Raw genomic sequence first — 26569 nt, 5'->3', positions numbered from 1 at the left:
CATCACCCACTCCTAGAGTTTACTCAAACTCATGTCCATTGAGTCAGTGATATCATCCAACCATCTCATCCTCTGTCATCCCCTTCTCCTCCCGCCTTCAATCTTTCCCAGCATCAGGGTCTTTTCAAATGAGTCAGTTCTTCACATCAGGTGGCCAAAGTATTGGAGTTTCAGCTTCAGCATCAGTCCTTCCAATGAATATTCAGGACTCATTTCTTTTAGGATGGACTGGTTGGATCTCCTTGCAGTCCAAGGGACTCTCAAGAGTCTTCTCCAACACCACAGTTCAAAAGCATCAATTCTTCGGTGCTCAGCTTTCTTTCTAGTCCAACTCTCACATCCATACATAACTACTGTAAAAACCATAGTTTTGACTAGACGGACCTTTGTTGACAAAGTAATGTCTCTGCTTTTGAATATGCTGTCTAGGTTGGTCATAACTTTTCTTCCAAGGAGCAAGCGTCTTAATTTTACGGCTGCAGTCACTATCTGCAATGATTTTGGAGCCCAGAAAAATAAAGTCTTTCACTGTTTTCACTGTTTCCCCATCTATTTGCCATGAAGTGATGGGACCGGATGCCATGATCTTCGTTTTCTGAAAGTTGAGTTTTAAGCCAACTTTTTCACTCTCCTCTTTCACTTTCATCAAGAGGTTTTTTTAGTTCCCCTTCACTTTCTGCCATAAGGGTGGTGTCCTCTGTATATCTGAGGTGATTGATATTTCTCCTGACAATCTTGATTCTCAATTTGTGCTTCATCCAGTTCAGCATTTCTCATGATGTACTCTGCATATAAGTTAAATAAGCAAGGTGACAATATACAGTCTTGACGTACTCCTTTCCCGACTTGGAACCAGTCTGCTGTTCCATGTCCAGTTCTAACTGTTGCTTCTTGACCTGCATACAGATTTCTCAGGAGGCAGGTCAGGTGGTCTGGTATTCCCATCTCTTCCATAATTTTCCACAGTTTGTTGAGATTCACACAGTCAAAGGCTTTGGCATAGTCAATAAAGCAGAAGTAGATGTCTTTCTGGAACTCTCTTATTTTTCGATGATCCAACAGATGTTGGCAATTTGATCTCTGGTTCCTCTGCCTTTTCTAAAACCAGCTTGAACATCTGGAAGTTCACAGTTCATGTACTGTTGATACTGGCTTGGAGAACTTTGAGCATTACTTTACTAGCGTGTGAGATGAGTACAATTGTGCAGTAGTTTGAGCATTCTTTGGCATTGCCTTTCTTTGGGATTGGAATGAAAACTGACCTTTTCCAGTCCTGTGGCCACTGCTGAGTTTTCCAAATTTGCTGGCATATTGAGTGCAGCACTTTCACAGCATCATCTTTCAAGATTTCAAATAGCTCCACTAGAATTCTGTCACCTCCACTAGCTTTGTTCATAGTGATGCTTCCTAAGGCCCACTTGACTTCACATTCCAGGATGTCTGGCTCTAGGTGAGTGATCACACCATTGTGATTATCTGGGTCATGAAGATCTTTTTTGTATAGTTCTTCTGTGTATTCTTGCCACCTCTTCTTAATATCTTCTGCTTCTGTTAGGTCCATACCATTTTTGTCCTTTATTGTGCTTATCTTTGCATGAAAAATTCCCTTGATATCTGTAATATTCTTGAAGAGATCTCTAGTCTTTCCCATTCTGTTGTTTTCCTCTATTTTTTTGCATTGATCACTGAGAAAGGCTTTCTTATGTCTCCTTGCTATTCTTTGGAACTCTGCATTCAAATGGGTATATCTTTCCTTTTCTTCTTTGTCTTTGCTTCTCTTCTTTTCAGTACTATGTGTAGGGCCTCCTTAGACAACCATTTTGCCTTTTTGCATTTCTTTTCCATGGGGATGGTCTTGATCCCTGCCTCCTGTACAATGTCACGAACCTCTGTCCATAGTTCTTCAGGCACTCTGTCTATCAGAGCTAATCCTCTGAATCTATTTCTCACCACTGTATAATCATAAAGGGATTTGATTTAGGTCATAGCTGAATGGTCTAGTGGTTTTCCTACTTTCTTCAATTTAAGTCTGAATTTGGCAACAAGGAGTTCATGATCTGAGCAACAGTCACCTCTGGGTCTTGTTTTTGCTGACTGCATAGAGCTTCTCCATCTTTGGCTGAAAAGAATAAAATCAATCTGGGTAGTTAAGGGAGGGGCAACGGATTCTTTTGAACCCACTGGGTTTCTATTGCCTTTAGTTCAAAGTAATCTTCATGTTAACATGGCACATTTGGGGAAGCTTGTTTCAAACTCCTACACCTTCAAGATGCAGTCAAGAGAGAGACACAGATTCCAGTTAGAGGAGTTGTGATCCTGAAAGGAAATTAAAGAAGACTTCTCAGTTCAGTTAGCATGCAAAGAGCTTGGAGACGCCAGCAGCAACTTAGTGTGGAGGTAGTGAAAGTGAAGTGTTCTGTTAGTTAGAAGAGGTTACAATGGAAGCTAAAAAGGGTTACAGAAGATTTACACAAGAGAGTGAAAATAGCATTAATGTTTAGGTCAATGGGAAAGACACTGAATGTCTTAAGAATAAAGAAATGCAAAATCAAACTAAGCCAAAGAGGAAGTCAGCTGCAATCTTGGTGGATATTGCAGACTTCTGTCTCCATGTCTCCAACAGAAGTATTAGCCAATTCTTAAAACTATTGGGGGGTTGGCTCCAAAGCCAAGGCATAGTAGTGTATAATTCTCATTATAACAACAATAAGACTAGCCCACTGTGTCCATCAGTGGAGTAGAAAGAATTTCCCTGGGGAGGAAAAGAAATTCAAGAGCTCAGGTTGAATCCTAGCTCCTTAATCTTGAACAGAAAGAACCCCAATTGATCAGAGAGTCCCATCTGTTTGCTTGGGATGACTGAACTCTTTTCTCCTGAGTGTGTGTTTTAATGAACTCTTTTCTCCTGAGTGTGTGTTTTAATTCTGGGAACGTTTAGCACTTGTGTTAAGTTCAGAGAAAATGTGTGAATATTTTGTAATATATTTGGTACAATACCAAATATAACAACTTCCCTGATGGCTCAGCTGGTAAGGAATCCGCCTGAAATGTGGGAGACCTGTGTTTGATCCCTGGGTTGGGAGGATCCCCTGGAGAAGGGAACTAACTGCTATCCACCCCAATATTTTTGCCTGGAGAATTCCATGGACAGAGGAGGCTCTGAACCGGCAGGCTACAGTTCATGGGGTCACAGAGTTGGAGATGACTGAGCAACTTGTACTTTCACTTGGTATATAAAATATCTGGTTTTCCTAGATGGCGCTGCTGCTACTAAGTCACTTCAGTTGTGTCCGGCTCTGTGCGACCAGACGGCAGCCCACCAGGCTCTGCCATCCATGGGATTCTCCAGGCAAGAACACTGGAGTGGGTTGCCATTTCCTTCTCCAATGGCGCTAGTGGTAAAGAATCCACCTGCAAACATGTAAAATATCATGTATGAAACGAGTTGCCAGTCCAGGTTCGATGCACGATACTGGATGCTTGGGGCTGGTGCACTGGGATGACCCAGAGGGATGGAATGGGGAGGGAGGAGGGAGGAGGGTTCAGGATGGGGAACACATGTATACCTGTGGCGGATTCATTTTGATATTTGGCAAAACTAATACAATTATGTAAAGTTTAAAAATAAAATAAAATTAAAAAAAAAAAAAAAAAAAAGAATCCACCTGCCAATGTAGGAGGAGTAAGAGAACTCCATGGGTTTGCTCTCTGGGTCGGGAAGATACCCTGGAGCAGGAAATGGTAACCTGCTCCAGTATTCTTTTTTTCTTTTTTCTCCAGTATTGTTGCCTGGAAAATTCCACTGATGGAGGAGCCTGGCAAACTACAGTCCATGGGTCTGCAGAGAGTCAGCCATGACTGAGTAACTGACTATTCACACACACACACACACAATGTCAACAGTGCTTAAGAATTTGGCATGTTAGCCTATTTGACCATGTGGCCTTGTGATTCCATGAAAAATGTATTGTTGCTGTTCAGCTGCTCAGTCGTGTCTGACTGACTGCACACCAGGTTTCCCTCTCTTTCATCGTCTCCCAGAGCTTTGCTCAAACTCATGTTCATTGAGTCTGTAATGCCATCCAACCATCTCATCCTCTATCGTCCCCTTCTCCTCCTGCCTTCAGTCTTTCCCAGCATCAGGGTCTTTTCCAATGAGTTGGCCCTTGGCATCACGTGGCCAAAGTTTTGGAACTTCAGTTTTAACATCAGTCCTTGCAATAAATATTCAAGGTTGGTTTACTTTAGGATTGATTGGTTTGATCTTCTTGCAGTCCAAGGGAGTCCCAAGAGTCTTCTCTAATACCACAGCTCAAAAGCATCAAATGTATAATAGAGATTTTAGACTTATGATTTTTAAATGGAATATTATAAATTAATTTGACTAAATTTGAAAAAAGAATGTTTAAGACAATTTAATGTTTGTTTTATTAGAGTAAGTTTAGTTTATTAGATTTACAAGGTTGTTTAGCTGTGAAAGTATTACTTGTTATGCTCAGAATTACAGTACTTATAAAGGAAAATCAAATATGGTAGTACTATAAGTATAATTTAAACCTTTCAAAGTAATTGAATTGACTAGAATGTAAATGGGACTAATTTTTCCAAAATTCAGTTTCTTTTTGAGTTGCTCAAACTTTACTCAGAGATGCCCTTGAAAGTCATTATGAGTATATTTATGTATATAAAATAATATAGCTCACAAATTGGCTTTATTATTTTAGTTTATATTAAAACATCAAGGAATATTAAATGAACTTATCTGTGAATAAAGATAGCAATAATCCATTAGTTTTAAAATTGATTTTTCACAAAGATCAAGTCCTGTGCAGACATATATGGTTCTAACAAGTGAGTTTGTTTGCACTTAGCCTTTCTCAATAGCCACTGAAAACCAGATTTCAATAGGAAATGTCCCAAACACAGTACCCCCAGATTTCAATAGGAAATGTCCCAAACACAGTACCCTGTTTTGAGCCCTGAGTCCTTCCTGCCCCTGTGAGAACTTTCCTTCCCTCTTCAGCTCTGCTTCCTTCTTTTCACATGTCACCATTGGCAGAGTAGATATGACTCAGAAACCGGTTCCTCGGGGTTGTAACATTAGATGACGCAGGACTTGGGCCATTCATTACATGGTAAACCAATGCCCTTGCTTCACTGGGCTGGGCTCTCTGGAAGGTGTGCTGCTGCCTGGGCTGCTGGAAGAACACTCACCGGCGTGGGAAGAAACGACTTGCCACTGACCGACCTGGGCTTCTAGAGACCTTTCTCTGGACTGGGAAGGACTTGGATATTAACTGGAAATACCTCAAGAAGATTCAAGAAGCTGTAGAGGTGAATAAATCCGTGAAGGACCAGTATGGGAATCCTATACTCTGAGGTACGTAAGTTCTCTGGAAATAAGATTCCCAGGGTGTTAAAACTGGCTCCTGCTTTTCAAATGGAACTTCCTATCCCTGTTAATATATCTCCTTTTCTTCTGTCTAACTTTCTGTAAGAGCTTTAAGTCGAAACAAGGTCCTGTGTGCTAGTCTTTTTGATATGTTTAATATTTTTAAGGCAATATTATTTGCAGCTCTAAAACTTTAGCTAGACAGAGCCATAGTGTGAACAAGTCATGATGTCCAGATGTTTATGGGGGTAATTTAGATTCATAAAATGAAGTTTATGAAGATGGAGTTAATGGAGTTGTTGTTTTCTGATGTTAAATATCCAGGGGATAAGTAAAACTTGTCCTCAGCTGAATTTTCTAAACAGACAAAAGATAGCCTGGTTCTTTTATGGAACCATTTGTATAATACAGAGTAACACCTTTCTTCTTGCTATTTGAAAGGAAATTCAAATATTAGCATTACTAATAAAGCCTGTACCTATATAGAAGACAGATAAAAACAGAATGCATTTTGATATTTTTCTTTTCATATCTGATGGATACAGAAATACTTTTTCCTATATTGAGAGTAACCAGTTAGAATCAAACAGATTTTTACTAATGTTTTAAAGGAGAACAAGAGAATGATGTTTAAACAAGAGTCCAAGAAAGGAAATGATGTTATTATTCACGGTTTGCTCCCTCTCCTCTCTAACACAAATAGCCTGTCTGTCTGCATTTCATTGCAGATGCTCAGTAGAACCTCTTTGGGTCGTTCGTCTATTACTAAAAGCAGTTTCTCAGTGTTGGCAGTTTTGTCTAATGCCAGTTGTGGGTGTGTGTTTCTGTAGTCAACTTGTTCTTTAATTAGTTTATATTTCTAGGTATGTCTTGACCAGCAACTTTAAGCTGGTGAAAAACTCTCATAGATGAAAGTGTCAACACGTATAATATTCTAAAATGCTACTCAGGTTTTTCTTAAACCCTAGATTGCCTAAGTGCCGGGGAGAGGAACTTGTTGAAAATGCAGTTTTAAGGGCCCCCACCCCAGAGAGTCTGTTTCACTCAGTTTGGGGTAGGGTCCAGAAACCTGCTTTGTTAGAGGAGCCTCTCAAGTGATCCTGATGTAGGTGATCAGCTTACCACCTCTTGGGAGAGAAACCCTGCTTTAGGCTAGTGCTTTTCAAATTTTAATGTGCATACAGGTCACTCAAACATCTTGTTCAAATATAGATTATTATTCTGTAGGTCTGGCTGGGCCTAAGATAATGCTGCTGGGCCAGGACCACAGCTGTGAGAAGCCAGACTATAGTTTTAGCCGTTCCCTTCTCCAAGGGATCTTCCCAACCCAGGGATCGAGTCTAGGTCTCCTGCATTGCAGGCGAATTCTTTACTAACTGAACCAACAGGGAAGACCAGACTGTAGTTTAGGCCCCAGGAATAATTACTTACAGAAATCTCTGAGCAGTGTAATTGTTAATGGTCTGCTGATGTGGCAGGTGGTTGAGTCAAGGCAAGGCAAGACATAATGAGTTACTTAGCAGTATCAATAAGAATATCCTCAGAAGTAGAATGAATGGTTCACTTTTCAGATATATTGAGGACAAAGTAATGTGGAATTTACTGTGATATTTGAAAACAAATACAACAACCACATGCATACACACACATCACATGTTTACGCACATCCCTAAAAGACTTTAACTTACCCAGAAACTCATAGGTCGTTATTCAAAGCTCATAATTAATATTGAATCATGGATAGTATTGACTGAAAAACATATGCACAACCTAAGAGTAGAGAGTTACATTTTATTCAGCAGACACTCTGAAGATCTCAAGCCCAGAAGGCAACATCTCAAGCAACCCTGAGAAAACTGCTCCAAGGAGGTGAAGGGGAAGCCAGGATATATAGGAGCTTTGCAAGCAAGGGCAGGGAGTAGGAACAAAAGATTACTGTTAACAAAAGAAAGCTAGATATCTCAAGTTAAAATTTTAGTGCTTTTCCATGTATGAAAAGATGCCAGAGTCTGGGCTCACTGAAATCATTTCTTTGATATGCATCTCAGCTATCTGGGGCCTATATCCTGGTTTCTACTTCCTGAGTGTTCTCAGGGCTCACTGTAGGGAATGGCCGCAGTCTGCTGGCTTCTAGATGGCAGGTTATTCTTTGTTTTCTTCCTGAGTTCCCTCAGGGCTCACCGGGTCACCTTTGATGGTCAGAGGTGGCTGCAGTCTTTGATGACTTTGACATCCTTTGTTTACTGATATGACATCCTTTGTTTACTGATATGACATCCTTTGTTTACTGATGGGATAAAAGGTATTTCCATGCAATTCAGTATCAAATGATACTACTCTGGATAACTCGAAGAGGTACTTACAACCTGGGCTCACATAGCATCTTAACAAAAGAACAACAAGTTTGTAGATCAGAGGCAAGATGGAAGGAAAAGAACTTTGAATTCCTAAGGCAGAAAATTGAGGGAAGGCAAATACATAAGATAGCTAAGGGAAGATGAGAGCTAGTTTCTGTGGATTGCTTTGTTGCCTTCTCTGGGCGGACAAAGGTAATTTTGTGTTTGCTGGTAGAGAAGGAAGGGAGACACCTTCACAAATTTATATCCTGTTTTAGTTAAATAGGAGGGCAGAGAACAATCTTTGTATCTACTTTTTCTCAATTGCTTTTACCTCAAAATAACTGTTACATTAAGAGGTGAAAATTGGGGTGCATATTCTGCTACTCTTTAGAGTCGTGCATTGCTAATAGTTATGCTATTTTATATTAATATCTATTTATATTAATACCTAGTATATGTATATTTATTGAGATATAACTGACATAACATTATATTAGTTTCAGGTGTATTCAGTTATGATTCAATATTTGCATATATTGCAAAATGATCACCACAATAAGTCCAGTTAACATCCATCACCATATGTAGTTAGAATTAAAAAAAAATTTTTTTTGGCCATATGGCATGTGGAATCTTAGCTCCCTGATCAGGGTTGGAACCCACACCCCTGCACTGCAAGCTTGGAGTCTTTACCACTGGATCACCAGGGAAGTTCCTAGAAAAATTTTTGATGATAACTTTTAGGATCCACTCCCCTAGTTGCTTTCAAGCAAGAACTATACTGTTATTAACTATAGTTACCAAGCTTACATTGCATCCCAATGACTTACTCATTTTATAACTAGAAATTTGCACCTTTTGACTTCCTTTACCTATTCCCCCCACCTTCCACTTCCTTCCCTCTGTGTCATGCAACCACCATCTATTCTCAATATTCATGTGTGCATATGTGTGTGTGTGTGCTTGTTTGTTGTTTTTCATTGTTGTTATTTGATTCCGCAGAGAGTCAGACATGACTGAGCAACTAATCACAGCACAAAAGTTAGAGCATCTGGTATTTATCTTTTTCTGTGTGACATACTTCACTTAGTATAATGCCCTGAAGGTCCATCTTTGTTATGAGCCCCTGTTAAGTTGCTTCAGTCATGTCTGACTCTTTGCAACCCCATGGACTGTAGCCCGCCAGACACCTCTGTCCATGGGATTCTCTAGGCAAGAATACTGGAGTCGGTTGCCATTTCGTCCTCCATCTATGTTGTTAAAAATGGTGAAAGAAATTTTCTCCTTTTTATGTCCGAATAATATTCCATTGTAGATATAGATGTACCACATTTTCTTTATCCATGTATTCACTGATGGACATTTAAATTGTTTCTAATATATTTTTAAGAAAGAAGAAACTAACACAACATTGTAAATCAACTATACTCCAATAATTTTTTTTTTTTTTTAATAGGAGGGAATGAGGGGGCATCCCAGAATCATTCCTAATGCCTACAGTAGGGGATATGCTCAGAGCTCAGTGAGAGAGCCTAGCTTGGAGTGATCACCCCCAGTTACACAAGCTGAACACGGCTGATTCATTTAAACCCTTATCACACATATCTGTTCATACTATTTACAATAATAACATGTACTTTGGACTTATTATGTGCCTGGCTGTGCCTACCAATGCAGGACACATAAGAGATTCAAGTTCCTTCCCTGGGTTGGGAAGATCCCCTGGAGGAGGGCATGGCAACCCACTCCAGTATTCTTGCCTGGAGAATCCCATGGACAGAGGAGCCTGGCGGGCTACAGTCCACACGGTTGTACAGAGTCGGATACGACTGAAGCAGCTTAGCACGCATGCACACATGAGGCAAAGACGGTTTCAGGAACCTGCTCAGAGTTATGCAACTAAAGAATACTTACTGGCTAGAGACCTGTGCATATTCAGGGAAATTCTGCTTAGCTGCTGGTGAACCTGCTAAACTCTTTCCCTAAAGCTCTCTAAACAGGCGTGTCACCCTCCATAAAGAGGCTGGTCTTAACCACTCTGCTCCCACGAAGACACACTGTGGCCCTTTCCCTTAGTTAGAAGAATAGGGTACTACATCCAGGTGCCAGTGAGGTACAGCTGTAGAAAAGTGTTGCACTGGAAAATATTGTTGCAAAACAAAAATTAGAAAGCAGGAAAATGTATAAAACTTAAAAAGCTCAAGGATTTGTGCTTAGGAGACCTATAGCATCTTCTCTAAGCTCTTATACTTGTCAGCTGGCGAATCAGGCCCTAAGAGGAATATCTAGAGGATCATATGATAAATGATGTAGCCCTTTAAACTTTAGGAAAGTTGAATGTTAAAATTACCTATGAACAGAGGTGCTTACAGACTCACACACACACTCTTGGTATTAATGTTTTAGAAATGAATCTATTTTTCAGATAGGAAGATGATGCCATAGAAAAAGAGCATACGGTTTAAAGAAAAGTGGGATCATATTGAAATAAACAGTGTCTAGAGAAAGCAATTTCAGCTGAGCAGGGCTTTCTGGGGAGAGCTGGTACTCCTGAGGAGGAGAGCTCAGTGGGGAGAGAAAGAGAGATGTAATGAGTGGAAAGGCCATTAGAATGGAAATCCAGAAGACCTGGAATTTAGTCCCCATTGTGCCAGAAACTCTTGGCCCTTATGGGAAATCATTTAACCTCTCCAGGTCACAGTTTTGATACACATAAAACAAGAGGGCTGGGTGAGATCCAGTTCAGCATGAAACACTGTGTCATTCCAGATGAGGGAAAAGGAGAAGCAAAGGCAGTTGGAAAAAAAAAAAAAATCCTCCCTCCTAATTTTACAAGCGGTATCTTCTTTGTTTGTATATTGCTGCCTTTGCAAAATTTTGGCATTATGTATTTAAAAAGAGAACCAAAGAGCACCCAGTTGATTCCTTGATTCCTTCCTTGTATATTTTAAGTATTTTACAAATGATAATAAGGTACTAAATCACTTTTCAAAGAGGAAATGATAACTTCAGTGTATGAGAGGAAACCAGAACTAAGTGCTAATAAATATTTATTCATGCATTCAGTCACCTATTTGTTTAATCAACAATATTTATTGATCACATACTACATTCCAGGCACGTGCTAGTTCCTGGCACATAGTGATAAAAAAAATAAAAGTGGATCTGGACCTCTTGGAGCTACCAGTGTGAAATGAATATACAAACAGAAAAAAAAAGAATTATATGTAGTGAAAAGAGGAAGCAAGGAAGCAACAAGATAAAGAAAGAGTATCTAAGAGGGGTGTATATATGGAATTAGATTTGACCTGAAAGGCTTCTTTGAGATAGTGACATTCGAGCTAAACTCTGGGGAAAATGAATCAGTCTTAGAATCTAATCTTGGGGATAGGGTCCTGGACAGAAGATGCATGTGTGGAGAATCTGAAGCATGGGAAGTTGGGCCAATTGGAATAACTGAGCAGCATATGCAAGGCATGCTGGTGAGAGCAGTTCATCTAAGTGCAGGCAATAAGAAGTTTTATTGTCTATTCAGAATTTGTGCTTTCTTGTGCTTAAGTTGTGTCTGACCCTTTGTGACCCTATGGACTGTAGCCCATCAGACTTCTCTATCCATAGGAGTTTCCAGGCAAGAATACTGGAGTGGGTTGCCATTTTCTTTTCCAGGGGATCTTTCTGACCCGGGGACTGAACCCACATCTCTTGTATCTCCTGCCTTGGCAGGCAGATTCTTCACCACTGTGCCATCAGGGAAGCCTGGAATTTAGAGATTAATGAATCTGACTCAGGGTTGATTTGCTTTTTGTCATCACTGCTCCAGTGATTCTAAATAATGTCAGTCTAACATGGTCCTCCCCACCCTTGGGCAGTCATTGTTTGCCAGAAAGTCCCGGGTACAGGAAGCAGGAAGTGTGACATTGGTCTCTGGTGGTCTCGACCTGTAGCAGCTTGAAGCAGAGTTTTAGCTCCTGGCAGAGACTGATGTCGGGCCATGGCAGTGAGAGTGTCAAATCCTAGCCACCAGACTACCAGGGACCAGGGATCGATGACAAGGCCCTGGCCCCACAGCTGTGTGGAAATGAATTTCCACGTAGAGATGGAAAGTTGTGAAGCAAGTAAAGTGTTTATTAGGAGGAAAAAGAGTCCGTATGGAAAGACACACAGGCAGGCTCAGAGAGAGAGCTTACTGTCCTCGGGGTGGTTTGAATTACTTTTAGGGGACATTTCCTCTGGGTTTCCTTTGGCCATTCACCTTGCTCTGCTGGGTTCTGATATATTTGGTGCATCCCAGGAGCCTCCTAAGTGTGCATATGCGTCTCTCAGCCAAGATGGATTCTAGCAAAGAGGCCTATGGGAAGTTGACATCACTTACTATGAGGTGATGCTGCCTCCCCTTCTGACCTTCAAGGAGTCTTTCTGCACAGGTGTCATCTGGAAGGTCTCCTTGCCTTCGAGAATGAGGAATATGTGATCTTTTATCTCTTACCTGGGTAGGGCTCGGCTCCTCTCTTCCTCCAGCTATTTTGGAGTATCTGTCCACAGGGAAGAAACTCCAGCTGTTCAGGTTGGGGCCCATCTATCTCCTGCCTCAACACTACTTCCTCCTCAAAGCTCTGCACTTACTTCTTTGGTGCGCTGAGCTGGTGGGGAGATACAGGGCTTCTGAGGTGCTAAATCTAGCAGTTAGAACCCATGCTTCCTCTGCCCCTTCTCCTCAAACAAGCCTTTGCCTTCTGGTCCTCATCACAGACTGCAGGGCTTCTCAGTCTCAAGTGTCATAATGATGCTTCTTTAACTTTCTGGCAGTGAAGACAACATCACGTTCTCAAGAGGATCTTTGTTGGAGAAAGAACAGGAAATAGACAAATGTGTGCCTTGCCTTGATTTCCCCTTCACTGCTACTACTCCTTATAACCCAACCATGGCTGAGTCTATCCTTCACGTAACATAAAGGATAGTGGACTTAAATACAAAAAACAAACAAACAAAACAACAACAACAACAAATACACCTTGTGCCTTTTTTAAAAATTTGTCTCAAAGAAAGAATTTATTAGGAAATTTAAGTCACAGTATGTAAAGAAAGAAGTCATCGGAAGGAAAGGCTTGAGATTTATTGTACAAATAAAATTAAACCTTCATGATTGTTCCCTAAGATTTCCTGAACTGAAGAGGAAGAAAATGCTTTCTCAACTTTTCTGGGAAGACATTTTGTTAATATACAAGGCTCTTTACATGAACCATGTTGCATCAAAAGCCACTCATCCTTCTCAGAAGTTGTTAGGGAACATTTTAATTCCCCCACACACCTTTTTTGCCATGCCGTGCAGCATGCAGGATCTTAGTTCCCCAGCCAGGGATCAAACCTGTGTGCCCTGCATTGGGAGCACAGAGTCTTAACTGCTGGACCACCAGGGAAGTCCCAGGGAACATTTTAAATGAGTGGATCTTCAGCATGAAGATGGTTAATAAGCAACTTATCAAGGCAGAGTTCCACATCATCTTTCTTTAGACTGACAGTTAAGGAAGATCCTCTACACTTAAAGGGAAGCAATACTGAGAATGGGAGTGGTGGGAGAAACTTTGCTTTTAGAGAATCTATAATGCTGCAGGCAGCTCAGATTCTTCCATGTTACTAAAAATGTAAACCCGTGGACTGTAACCCACCAGACTCCTCTGTCCATGGAATTCTCCAGGCCAAGAATACTGGAATGGGTTTGCCATTCCCCTCTCCAAGGGATCTTCCCAACCCAGGGATTGAATCTGGGTCTCCTGTTTTGGCAGGTGGATTCTTTACCCTCTAACCCACCAGGGAAACCTGAAAAGGTGAGATACAAAGTGGACAGAGGTGGGCTTCTAGCACCCAGCTCTTGACTATTTTTAAGGCCAGACACGTACACTTCCTCTTCTTCTGGCTGATCTGTGAATTAGATGGGCATGAGGAAGATACACAGGAGAAAATCAATCAAAAGTTTGATAACATGTTTACATGGGAGAGACCCAGGAAGACTGAGTAGCTCACCAAAATGGCTGAAACCCTCACGTTAAATACCATCTTCAGCTAAATATGAAGAGGATGTCAGGGTAGTGATTTGAGACTTCAAAGGGGAGGAAGGCAATTCATGTAAAGATGAAAAAGCAGAGAACTTCCCTGGCGGGCAAGTGGCTAAAACTCCATGCTCCCAATGCAGGGGGCTCAGATTTGATCCCTGGTCGGGGAACTAGATCCGCATGCCACAACCAAGACCCGGGGCAGCCAAAAAACCAAAAATAAACCCTTTTCTTTAAAAAGATGGAAAAGCAAACATTTGGTAGATGGATGTTTGCTGGGCCTGCAGAAACAGTGGGACACAAAGTGGACTCTGGTCTTCAGGCTTTGCTGAGTTTTCCCCATATTCCTTGCAGAGATCTCTGGTGATAGCTCTATTCTGGAACGGGCCTTTTTTTTTTTTTTTTTTTTTTTTTTAAATTATAGTTGATTTACAATGTTGTGCCAATCTCTGCTATATAGCAAAGTGATTCAGTTTTACATATACATACATTCTTATTTTTAAATATTTTGTTTATTACGGTTTATCCCAGGAGACTGGATATAGTTGTTTATCCATTCTAAATGTAATAGTTTACATCTACCAACCCCAAACTCCCAGTCTATCCCTCTCCCTCTCCTCAGCCCCTTGGCAACCACAAGTCTGATCTCAACCAATAGTGTATGAGTCTGTCGCTATTTCATAGATAGGTTCATTTGTGCCATATTTTAGATTCCACAGGTAAGTGGTATCACATGGTATTTGTCTTTCTCTTTCTGACTTACTTCACTTAGTACGATGATCTCTAGTTGCATTCATATCGCTGCAAATGGCATTAGATTCTATTTCTATATAGGTCATTACCGGGCACTGAGTAGAGCTCCTTGTGCTATACAATGGGCCCTTTCTAGTTATCTATTTTATATATAGTAGTGTGTATATGTCAATTTCAATTCCCCAGTTTACCCCTCCTCCAATAATTAGCGATGGGGCTTCCCAGCAGTAAAGAATCCACTTGCAATTCAGGAGACACAGGAGACTTGGGTTCGATCCCTGGATCAGGAAGATCCCCTGGAGTAGGGAATGGCAACCCACTCCAGTATTCTTGCCTAGAAAATCCCATGGACAGCAGGTCGCAAAGAGGTGGACACGACTGAAGTAACTTAGCATGCACAATAATTAGTTATGTTGAGCATCTTTTCTTGTTCCTACTGACCATCTATATGTATTCTTTGCAGAAATGCCTAACATCAGTTGATAAAGAGTCCACCTATCATGCAGGAGACCCCGGTTTGATTCCTGGGTTGGGAAGATGCCCTGGAGAAGGGACAGGCTACCCACTCCAGTATTCTTGGGCTTTCCTTGTGGCTCAGCTGGTAAAGAATCTGCCTGCAATGCAGGAGATCTGGGTTCAATCTCTGGGTTGGGAAGATTCCCTGGAGAAGGGAAAGGCTACCCACAGTATTCTGGCCTGGAGAATTCTGTGGTCTGTACAGTCTATTGTGTTGCAAAGAGTCAGATAGAGCTGAGTGACTTTCATACACATGGCAAAGAATCATAATAGGCCCTTTATATCTAAATTCTTCAGGTAGCTAAGTGGGAGGTAAAAAGAAAGACTTTCTGAGTCTTCAGTTTCTTAAAAATAACCAGCCTAAATTAATCCTCATGCCAAAGAGACACATTTTGGGGTATCAAATTTTGCTCCCCTACATCATTAACCCATTCATCTATTTAAATATAATTGCTGTTTATTGAGTAATATGTGTCTATATTTATTTATGATAAAAACATGTTAGCATAAAGCATGAAGGTCAAACCTCAGATTTTCTGGCAAAAAATTCAGCTAATATAAAGTTCTGTTCAAATTTCCTTAGCACCAAATTGTCATTCTCTTTGGTAAGGTTAATGCTTTGACTTCTGTTTTCTATCTCATCATTACTCTTTCAGTAATTATTTATCTGATAACCATCTCTGCTCATCTTCACTGGCTCCTATGTTTTTAAAAAATAATTATAAGGGCATAGTTTATATTAATTGAGGGTTTATTATGAGTCAGATCTGAGCTATGTGCTTTATCTATACAGTCACACTTAACCCTTTTTGTAACCTAATAAAGAAGATGTGATTATTAAATGAAGAAACAAACTGAACACAAATTGCTTAAGTTGTCCAAACAGCACAGTTGTTAAATGGCAGAGCTGATATCAGAACCTAGAAACTCTGTTTCCAGTGCCTGTATTTATAACCACTTGAAACCACCATCCTGTCTGTAAGAGGGGTAGAACTTTGGCTGGACCCTGCTGCTCCCCTCTGGGTACCCACTGGCTCCGGCTTAGCTTTCACTACCAAACTTACAACCCACTCCAGTATTCTTTTCTAGGAAATTCCGCAGAGTGTGGTCAGAGAGGAATTTGTGGCAAGTCTGGTGTGTGACTCAGTCGTGTCCGACTCTTTGCGACCCCATGGACTATAGCCTACCAGGCTCCTCTGTCCCTGGGATTTTCCAGGCAATAGTACTGGAATGGTCTGCCATTTCCTTCTCCAGGGGATCTTCCCGACCCAGGGATTGAACCCAGGTCTCCTGCATTGTAGACAGACGTTTTACCGTCTGAACCACCAGGGAAGTCCAAGCCTGTATGAAATTGATCTCTGAATGGTTATTAATGATCAGATCCAACAATCTTTTCTTGCACTTGACTTTCTTAATTCTATCTTCCTTCTTGAAACTTTTAAACTTTTCTCTTTTTTTAGCATATATTGCTAAATACAGAAACTGTGTATCTAGGATATAAGAAGCCTAGGAATGATGGAAAAATAAGGTCAGGTTAATATTGTAATTAATGTTGCTCAAATGGGATTGAGAAAACACGCCAAGGCAACTCCTGCAGGAAAACTGTCCACTTTTCCTTTCCTCCTCATATTTAACTCTCAATGAAATTTTGAGCAGCCCAAGCAGAGGGAGCTTTGTGTGGTGTCCTGTGTGAATTGTGGGCTCTTAAAATATTTGATCTGGAAAGCCAGATTACTACATGAAAGACTCCACCTTTTTAAATATTGTCAACAAGAATTTTAGAAAAAGAAAAATTAACAATTCGTATAGGATGTCTAACCAAGCCAGGAAGACGCTTTACTTTTTAACAGAAAAATTAACTCTAGAGCCACCTGTTTTTAAGTTTTGGAGACCATCATTTCCCAAACGCTAGTCCGTGAGTAGTAGTGATCAGAGGCAAAGTTTCACAGGTCTATGGTTAAATTTTTAAAAAATGAAATCGGTTTTTCCAAACAGCTTAATCTAGCTAATATGACAGACTGTTTTTTCCTTCTGATTACAGACTGATGTCTGTTGTCAGTGCTTTTATGACTCCGAGCTGCCCCCTAGTGGAGATAGATGTATAACAGCATGGAATTTTCTCATCTGCTTGTACAAGTCACCCACCAAATCATAGAGTGCAAGGGTAGTCGCTCAGTCGTGTTCGACTCTTTGAGATCCTATTGACTGTATGTAGCCGCCAGGCTCCTCCGTCCGTGGGATTTTCCAGCCAAGAATACAGGATTGTGTTGCCATTTCCTTCTCCAGGGGATCTTCCGGACCCAGGGATGGAACTCACGCCTCCTGCATTGCGGGCAGGCTCTTGATGGTCAGTTCAGTTCAGTTCAGTCGCTCAGTTGTGTCCGACTCTTTGCGACCCCGTGAATCGCAGCACGCCAGGCCTCCCTGTCCACCACCAACTCCCGGAGTTCACTCAAACTCACGTCCATCGAGTCGGTGATGCCATCCAGCCATCTCATCCTCTGTCGTCCCCTTCTCCTCCTGCCCCCAATCTCTCCCAGCATCAGAGTCTTTTCCAATGAGTCAACTCTTCACATGAGGTGGCCAAAGTACTGGAGTTTCAGCTTTAGCATCATTCCTTCCAAAGAACACTGAGGACTAATCTCCTTCGGAATGGAGTGGTTGGATCTCCTTGCAGTCCAAGGGACTCTCAAGAGTCTTCTCCAACACCACAGTTCAAAAGCATGAATTCTTCGGTGCTCAACTTTCTTCACAGTCCAACTCTCACATCCATCCATACATGACCACAGGAAAAACCATAGCCTTGACTAGACGGACCTTTGTTGGCAAAGTAATGTCTCTGCTTTTGAATATGCTATCTAGGTTGGTCATAACTTTCCTTCCAAGGAGTAAGCATCCTTTAATTTCATGGCTGCAATCACCATCTGCAGTGACTTTGGAGCCCCCCAAAATAAAGTCTGACACTGTTTCCACTGTTTCCCCATCTATTTCCCATGAAGTGATGGGACCAGGTGTCATGATCTTAGTTTTCTGAATGTTGACCTTTAAGCCAACTTTTTCACTCTCCTCTGTCACTTTCATCAAGAGGCTTTTTAATTCCTCTTCACTTTCTGCCATAAGGGTGGTGTCATCTGCATATCTGAGGTTATTGATATTTCTCCCAGCAATCTTGATTCCAGCTTGTGCTTCTTCCAGGCCAGCGTTTCTCCTGATGTACTCTGCATAGAAGTTAAATAAGCAGGGTGACAATATAACAGCCTTGACGTACTCCTTTTCCTATTTGGAACCAGTTTGTTGTTCCATGTCCCATTCTAACTGTTGCTTCCTGACCTGCATACACGTTTCTCAAGAGGCAGGTCAGGTGGTCTGGTGTTCCAATCTCTTTCAGAATTTTCCACAGTTTATTATGATCCACACAGTCAAAGGCTTTGGCATAGTCAATAAAGCAGAAATAGATGTTTTTCTGGAATTCTCTTGCTTTTTCAATGATCCAGCGGATGTTGGCAATTTGATCTCTGGTTTCTCTGCCTTTTCTAAAACCAGCTTGGACATCTGGAAGTTCATGGTTCACATATTGCTGAAGCCTGGCTTGCAGAAAAATTTGAGCATTACTTTACTAGCGTGTGAGATGAGTGCAATTGTGCGGTAGTTTGAACATTCATAACAATTTAAATTATAATTAAAAAAAGCTTTGTCTCATTTGCATTTGGGCCATATCTTTTTCTGGCTTCTCTTGCAACCTCTCTGTCCACTATTTCTTTACCTCTTGGCAGATACTATTGATTAATTTAATTAATACTTGTTTTAGTCACTAAATTATGTCCAGCTCTCCACAACTCCATGGACTGCAGTCCACCAGGCTCCTCTGTCTATGGGATTCTTCAGGTAAGAATACTGGAGTGGGTTGCCATTTCCTCCTCCAGGGGATCTTCTTGACCCAGGGATCGAACCAGTGTCTCTTATGTCTCCTGCATTGACACGTGGGTTCTTTACCACTAATGTCACCCGGGAAACCCATAAGCGATAATAATAACTTCCATCAACTAAGTATGATTCATATGCTAGGTATTTTTAGTGTTTTTTAATACTATCTAATTAAAATCAATCTGAAAATATTTAATGTTTTTCTACTCTGTTCTCAGTGCTGCCCAACACTGCATGAAACTGATCTCTGAATGGTCATTAATGATCAAATTCAGCAATCTTTTCTGGCTGTGGTGGTGAATGGAATTAAGTAGTCTCTATTCAAGTGGAATTTCTAGCCTGAGCTTCAGTGCTTCCCCTCAGTCACCATGGCCTCAGCACCTCCTGATTCACACTGGTGTGAAACACACAATTATAAATAAGAAAAGAGGTATAATTATGCCAGTTGCTGTAAAGGAATGCTGCAGTCAGGAAAGACTTAGATAATATGAAAATAATTTATGACATGAAGGATAAGCTAGAAGTTAGCCAGGTGAGGAGAGGTGAAAAGTGTTTTGTTTAGCTTGTTTATTTTGTAGAGGGGGTAGTAAGGGCAGAGGCCCTGATGGGGAAATTAAACATGGGCTTCCCCGGTGACCCAGTGATAAAGAATCCATCTGCCAGTGTAGGAGATGTGGGTTCAATCCCTGGGAAGACCCTCTGGTGAAGGAAATAGCAATCCACCCCAGTATTCTTGGCTGGGAAATCTCATGGACAGAAGAGCTTGGCAGGTTACAGTCCATGGGGTTGCAAAAGAGTCTGACATGACTTAGCGACTAAACAACAACAAATTGAAAAAAAGAGAGAAGTGCAGAGGGAGAGCAAAGAGGGAAAATTAGGCAAGATTGGCACCCCACTCCAGTACTCTTGCCTGGAAAATCCTATGGACGGAGGAGCCTGGTAGCCTGCAGTCCATGGGGTCGCTAAGAGTCAGACATGACTGAGCGACTTCACTTTCACTTTTCACTTTCATGCTTTAGAGAAGGAAATGGCAACCCACTCCAGTGTTCTTGCCTGGAGAATCCCAGGGACGGGGGGAGCCTAGCAGGCTGCCGTCTATGGGGTCGCACAGAGTCGGACACGACTGAAGTGATTTAGCAGCAGCAGCAGCAGGTAGGCTCAGAACCTCCCACTGTGTTTTGCAAAGTTCCTTATAATGCTTTATAAAATAAAAAGCATCTAATTACATAATTCATTATTTGTATGAAATAGGTCTTTCCCACCGTGCAGAGCTCCTTGGTGGGGTGTGCTGGAAGGGAGCAAGTGGTCATATATCTTTAACTTGTTATTTGGTGCTGCCCTGAACTCCTCCCATAGGCTGATTTCATTTTAAGTAAAATCCTGCTTTCCTGACAGACATTAATCCATGAACCCAACACATGATTTCCTTACTGAGTTGGTAATATCGTAGCCATTCTTTCACTTACTGGTCTTGGATGAACATGCCTGCGTGCCAAGCAATTTAGGAAGTCATAACAGGTTCCTTGTGTACTTACACTTGTCCTAGACTTAAGTAAGACTAGGCATAGTGGAGACCCAAGATCTCATCTACAAAGCAGAGGACAACTGTTCCAAAACACTGAATTTCAAGGTATCAGGTGATTTTTTTTTTTTTTTTGACTGCAGTTTAATTATTCCTGTATTTCAAAACCTGCTTTTGTTTTCCTCTCTTCAGCCCATCTGCCAGGCTGCCTATCAGAATGACCTGGGTCAAGTGTGGCGGTGGGTGAGGGAAGACCGCAGCTATATCAACATCCAAGACGGCTTTAATGGAGACACCCCCTTGATCTGTGCTTGTAGGCGGGGGCACATGAGAATCATTTCCTTCCTTCTGAGAAGGAATGCTGATGTGAATCTCAAAAACCAGGTGAGGCCGTGACCACGGTAATGCCTTTCCCCTTGGCCCAGTGGAAGCAGTGGGCGTCATTTGCTTGTTGTTCGCAGTTCTTAATATCAACAAAAAATTTTTTGGCCTTACTTTAGAGAGACTGACACTTACTGAGGCCACGTTATCAGGCTAAAAAGCAAAATAAAGCATAATTCCATGGGTAGGTATAGTTCCACGAGCAGGCGTATTTTGTTGGTTTTATAGCAATTATGTCCTTGCATTTATGAAAAAACAAAACAAAACAGGAAGGGTTCACTCATTTGTCTGCAAAGAGTGTCTTCCTTTCTTTTCCTCCTTCTCCTCCTCCCTAGGCTTCTCTTTGCCCTTCTTCTTTCCTTGCTCATCTTCCTCACTATTACAAAAGTAATTGGCAAGAGTCCCTGGAAAAAAAGTATTAACCTGGTGCTGCTATTTCATTAGTTAGATTTTGTCTACTATGTCAATGTTCTGATCTCCAGAAGATTCTATAATTTGCTTATGGAATAAAAGAATTTCAGTAAGAAATTTGCAAAGAATAAATATGAGGCTACTTGAAACCAGAGAGGAGATGCTGTGAACATCCTTTCAGAACCCGATGGGAATGTCCAATTCTGGCATCACAGTAAAGCTGACATTTAAAGGACACTGAATAAACATTGAAAGTCATGCTTTGTAATAATTGTGAATGCCCAGTACCAACTCGAGTACATTCAATGGCAGAAAATAGCCCATAAGGCCCCACCTGCCCCTTCCAAGTCACTTTAAAGTCCGCATTTGGAGTAATAATATATTATCAGAAAATGGATCACTGCTGGACTTTCTTGTTTGTGCTTCCTATTTTTTGTGTTGTTGGGTTTAAAAGCAAGTCATGGCTGGGCTGAGTCTAACAGATAGGCAGTTTAGTGGAGTGTGACATGATTGCCCCAGCACCCAGCTGAGGAACCAGGTGGGTGGCCTTGTGGTGAGAGCGGGCAGCCAAGACAGATGTGTCTGGGTTCATGCCCTCTCAGGAGACTTGGTGGTTAGGAAGCTGAGAGAGCGAGATGTTTGTCAACACCAAGACGGGCTGAGGAGGCAGCTTAGCTCTCTTTGGCAGAGAACCTGAGCCAGCCTGCTCATGGAGATCATAGAAAGGACTTCAGTGGATACTTAAGTAGAGATTTTATGAGAAGTGGTATTTGGTCTGCAATTTAAAAAATATTTTTAATGTTTTTTTAAAGGTTTAATCTGTTACATTTTCCCCTATTATTAATTCTTATACATTAATAATTTGAACTGGTGCTTTCTCATTTCTTGGGTCTAGGAACTGCCTTCAGGAAGTTCTCCTAACCTAGGAGTGAGTTAAGAGTAAGGACTCCTAACCAGAGTCCTTAAAAACAAACAAACAAAAAGCTCTGGTGTGCACCATTGATGATTAAGGAGGGGTGGTGGTGGTAGCTTAGTTGCTAAGTCGTGTCTGACTCTTGTGATCCCATGGACTGTGGCCTGCCAGGCTTCTCTGTCCTTGGGGATTCTCCAGACAAGAATGCGAGAGTGGGTTGCCATGCCCTCCTCCAGGGAATCTTCCTGACTCAGGGATCAGACCCAAGTCTCAAACCTGTACCTCCCGCATTGTAGTTCAATTCTTTATTGCTGAGCCACCAGGGAAGCCCAGATTAAGGACTAACTATAGATTTTCATACTAAATTCAGTCCTTTGTTTATATCTCAATGTATTTTTCCCCCTAAACTGAGTGTGATAATCCATCTTTTGATAATTTGTAAAAGGTACATTTTATTTACTGTCTTCTTTCTGTGGCCCAACTTTTCCTTTAGACTGTACTGCGTTCAATATTCTGGTCAATGGAAAGCGGGGTTTATTCATTAGATGTACTCTTCAGAAAAGGGTGCCATGGGTATCACAAAAATAAAAATCACAGACTAAATTTTTTGATATTATAATTTAAAAATCTGACTTTTGAAAAAGTGTTTTATTAATAGAGTCCTTTTATGGATTTTTTTAGAAACAGAGAACCTGCTTGCATTATGCTGTGAAGAAAAGATTTACCTTCTTTGATTATCTACTCATTATCCTCTTAATGCCTGTCCTTCTTATTGGGTATTTCCTCATGGTGAGTACAATACTCATGAGATAAGTGAGTAAGAGATCGTCAGCATGAGTCATTTTTGCTACACTGGTGAGATGTAAATAAATGGTAACAAAAATAAGCTCTTGGTTTGTATTCTATAAATGGCATTACCAACATATATGCAATACTATGATTGAAGTAAAGCAAGAAGAAAGGAACCCAGGTCAATCAATCAATGATAAAAAAAAATCAATGATAAAAAAAATCAATGATAAAATAATCTATGCAGTGTTTATTTGGAAAAATAAATTAATTTTGATTATGAATCTTCTGAAGGAAAAGCAAAAATTCTAAATATTAAAAAATCCCCTCCCTACTGTTTATTTTCTCTCTCTCTCTCTCTCTTTTTTTTTATAAGGAGAGTGTAAGTCTGTACATGTCTTTTTGAGTTTCTGACTTTTAGGACCCACCCTGGTGTGAATTAAAAAACAGATCCCAGGAGATGTGCATCAGAAGCTGACAAACATAAGAGATCTTTACAGAGAATTTGAAGCCCACCTTTCCCCTTGGTAGATTTATTCATGCTTGCAGGAATCTTTGGAGTGCAGTAATCTGCTTGCATAAAGAAAGATGCAGTTGGTATATGAATACAGTCATATTATAAATAGAAAATGAAGCTTGAGTTTTTTTTCCCAAATAGAGTGACAGGTTTGCACTGACTCTTTCAGTTTTTCCCATCTGGTTCTTCTTTTGGCAAGCTCCACGTTTGAGAGATGACTCAACATATATGCAATTTATTTCAGTTAAGTGACCAACTCCCTTCCCTTCTTGCTAATAGACTATGGCTGTTAGTTATTCTTGTCAACATAAGCTCCAGAACAAACTCTGCCAGTAGGCAATGTGATTATCTCCTTGAGTAATTAAATGTTATAAATTTTGAAGAACTATAATTAAATATGGCAACATTGATTCTGATGCTTGGATTTATGAGAGGGAAAACTATAATTCACTGACAAACATATAATCTGTTTATACTCTCAAAAAGTTCTTAAAAATGTATATTTAGCCCACAGCATTTGAATGTTTGTAGTTTTGGTGTGTGTGAGGGGGGCGGAATCTGCCTTCACTTCCAAGCCTTTCTAGAGATTATGAAGAAAAAGTCTCAACTATGATTGGTCAGGCTGTTTCAGAATTTGTTAACACACAAACTTGCTCTCTAAAACAGTACAGTGTTTAAAGCTGGAGCCTGGGCAAAAAAGATGAATTACAGTGAATAAGTCAACTCTGATTGTACATGTATTATATTAATTCATGGGGCCTGAAGTGAAGAAAGCTGAGCGCCTAAGAACTGATGCTTTTGAACTGTGGTGTTGGAGAAGACTCTTGAGAGTCCCTTGGACTGCAAGGAGATCCAACCAGTCCATTCTAAAGGAGATCAGTCCTGGGTGTTCTTTGGAAGGAATGATGCTGAAGCTGAAACTCCAGGACTTTGGCCACCTCATGCGAAGAGTTGACTCATTGGAAAAGACTCTGATGCTGGGAGGGATTGGGGGCAGGAGGAGAAGGGGACCACAGAGGATGAGATGGCTGGGGCATCACCGACTCAATGGACGAATTTGAGTGAACTCCAGGAGTTGGTGATGGACAGGGAGGCCTGGCGTGCTGCGATTCATGGGGTCACAAAGAGTCGGACACGACTGAGAGACTAAACTGAACTGAACTGAACTGAAGTTGTAGATATAATGGTCATCTGAGTTAAATTCACCCATTCCAGTCCATTTTAGTTTGCTGATTCCTAGAATGTTGACGTTGACTCTTGCCATCTCCTGTTTGACCACTTCCAATTTGTCTTGATTCATGGACCTGACATTCCAGGTTCCTATGCAATATTGCTCTTTACAGCATCGGACCTTGTTTCTATCACCAGTCCGATCCACAAGTGGGTATTGTGTTTGCTTTGGCTCCATCTCTTCATTCTTTCTGGAGTTATTTCTCCACTGATCTCCAGTAGCATATTGGACACCTACCGACCCGGGGAGTTCCCCTTTCAGTATCCTATCATTTTGCCTTTTCATACTGTTCATGGGGTTCTCAAGCCAAGAAAACTGAAGTGGTTTGCCATTCCCTTCTCCAGTGGACCACATTCTGTCAGACCTCTCCACCATGACTCTCCTGTCTTGGGTGACCCACATGGCATGGCCTAGTTTCATTGAGTTAGACAAGGCTGTGGTCCATGTGATCAGATTGGCTAGTTTTCTGTGATTATGGTTTCAGTATGTCTGCCCTCTGATGCATATTGAAAAGCAGAGATATTACTTTGCCAACAAAGGTCCTTCTAGTCGAGGCTATGGTTTTTCCATTGGTTATGTATGGACTGTGAAGAAAGCTGAGCGCTGAAGAATTGATGTTTTGAACTGTGGTGTTGGAGAAGACTCTTGAGAGTCCCTTGGACTGCAAGGAGATCCAACCAGTCCATCCTAAAGGAGATCAGTCCTGGGTGTTCACTGGAGGGACTGATGCTGAAGCTGAAACTCCAATACTTTGGCTACCTCATACGAAGAGTTGATTCATTGGAAAAGACCCTGATGCTGGGAGGGATTGGGGGCAGGAGGAGAAGGGGACGACAGAGGATGAGATGGCTGGATAGCATCACTGACTCGATGGACATGAGTTTGAGTGAACTCCGGGAGTTGGTGATGGACAGGGAGGCCTGGCGTGCTGCAATTCATGGGGTCGCAAAGAGCTGGACATGACTGAGCAACTGAACTGAACTGAAGTTGCAAATTTGTGATGCATAAGGAATAAATGACATGAGAGGAAATAATCTGGGAAGGGATCAGAAAGGACTGTGTTACATCAGAGGACAGGAGGAGAAAGGCAGAGATTGAGGTGGGAGGGAACTGCAAAGAGAAGACAGCTGGATGGAGCTTCCTAAATGATAAAGGGGCTTAACTCCAGGACACACCCACTTGAATAGGGACAGCCATGCTCCCTACACAGTGGAATGGTGGGGGATGTTCAAAGTGTCCTGTGATCAGAATCTCAGAGGACTAGGCAGAAAAAGTGGATTTCTGAGGAGCCTAGTTAATTTCATTCATGTTTTCAATCATTCACTGCATACTTCTTATAAACCTTTTATGTGCCAGACACTGTGCTGGGTATTAGGAATACAATGATGCACCAAACAGGTTTGGTCCTTGTCCTCATGAGAGTTAGATGGTAGTGAAGAATGAGTCACTCAATCAAACAGTGGAAGAAACTTATGAAATTCTCATGAGGTAGTTGGTACACAGAGGTGGTCAATGGAGAGGGATGTTGCCTGGACAGTAGGTCAGAGAAAGCCTGATGGAGGAAGAGGGGCATAGGGTGAGATATTTACCAGGCAAAGAAGAAAGAGAGGAGGCTTCTAGGCAGAAGAAACATTCAGTGCAACTCTTCTATGGCACAGGGGAGCCTGTGGGGATGAATGACTGCTGCTGCTGCTGCTGCTGCTGCTGCTAAGTCGCCGCAGTCGTGTCCGACTCTGTGTGACTCCATAGACGGCAGCCCACCAGGCTCCCCCGTCCCTGGGATTCTCCAGGCAAGAACACTGGAGTGGGTTGCCATTTCCTTCTCCAATGC

The 26569-nt window shown here is 41.4% G+C and overlaps 1 protein-coding gene across 3 annotated transcripts in view; it reads left to right on the top strand.

Annotated features, from left to right (window-relative positions):
* The first annotated feature begins 5121 nt into the window (after positions 1-5121).
* The window catches only part of ANKRD22 (ankyrin repeat domain 22), a 28079-nt gene continuing 6631 nt past the window's right edge, over positions 5122-26569 (top strand). The window contains exons 1-3 of one of the 3 annotated variants that reach the window (XM_025273945.3): positions 5122-5380; positions 20689-20880; positions 22883-22990. In XM_025273945.3, coding sequence (XP_025129730.3) covers positions 5360-5380; positions 20689-20880; positions 22883-22990 — 321 coding nt within the window. In that variant the 5' untranslated portion in view covers positions 5122-5359. The remainder of the gene's footprint in view (positions 5381-20688; positions 20881-22882; positions 22991-26569) is intronic. The other 2 variants (XM_025273944.3, XM_025273946.3) reach the window with 2 other exon arrangements.

This window comes from Bubalus bubalis, chromosome 23 (assembly GCF_019923935.1).
Source record: "Bubalus bubalis isolate 160015118507 breed Murrah chromosome 23, NDDB_SH_1, whole genome shotgun sequence".
Lineage (NCBI taxonomy): Eukaryota > Metazoa > Chordata > Mammalia > Artiodactyla > Bovidae > Bubalus > Bubalus bubalis.
This window is presented reverse-complemented; position numbering and strand designations above follow the sequence as displayed.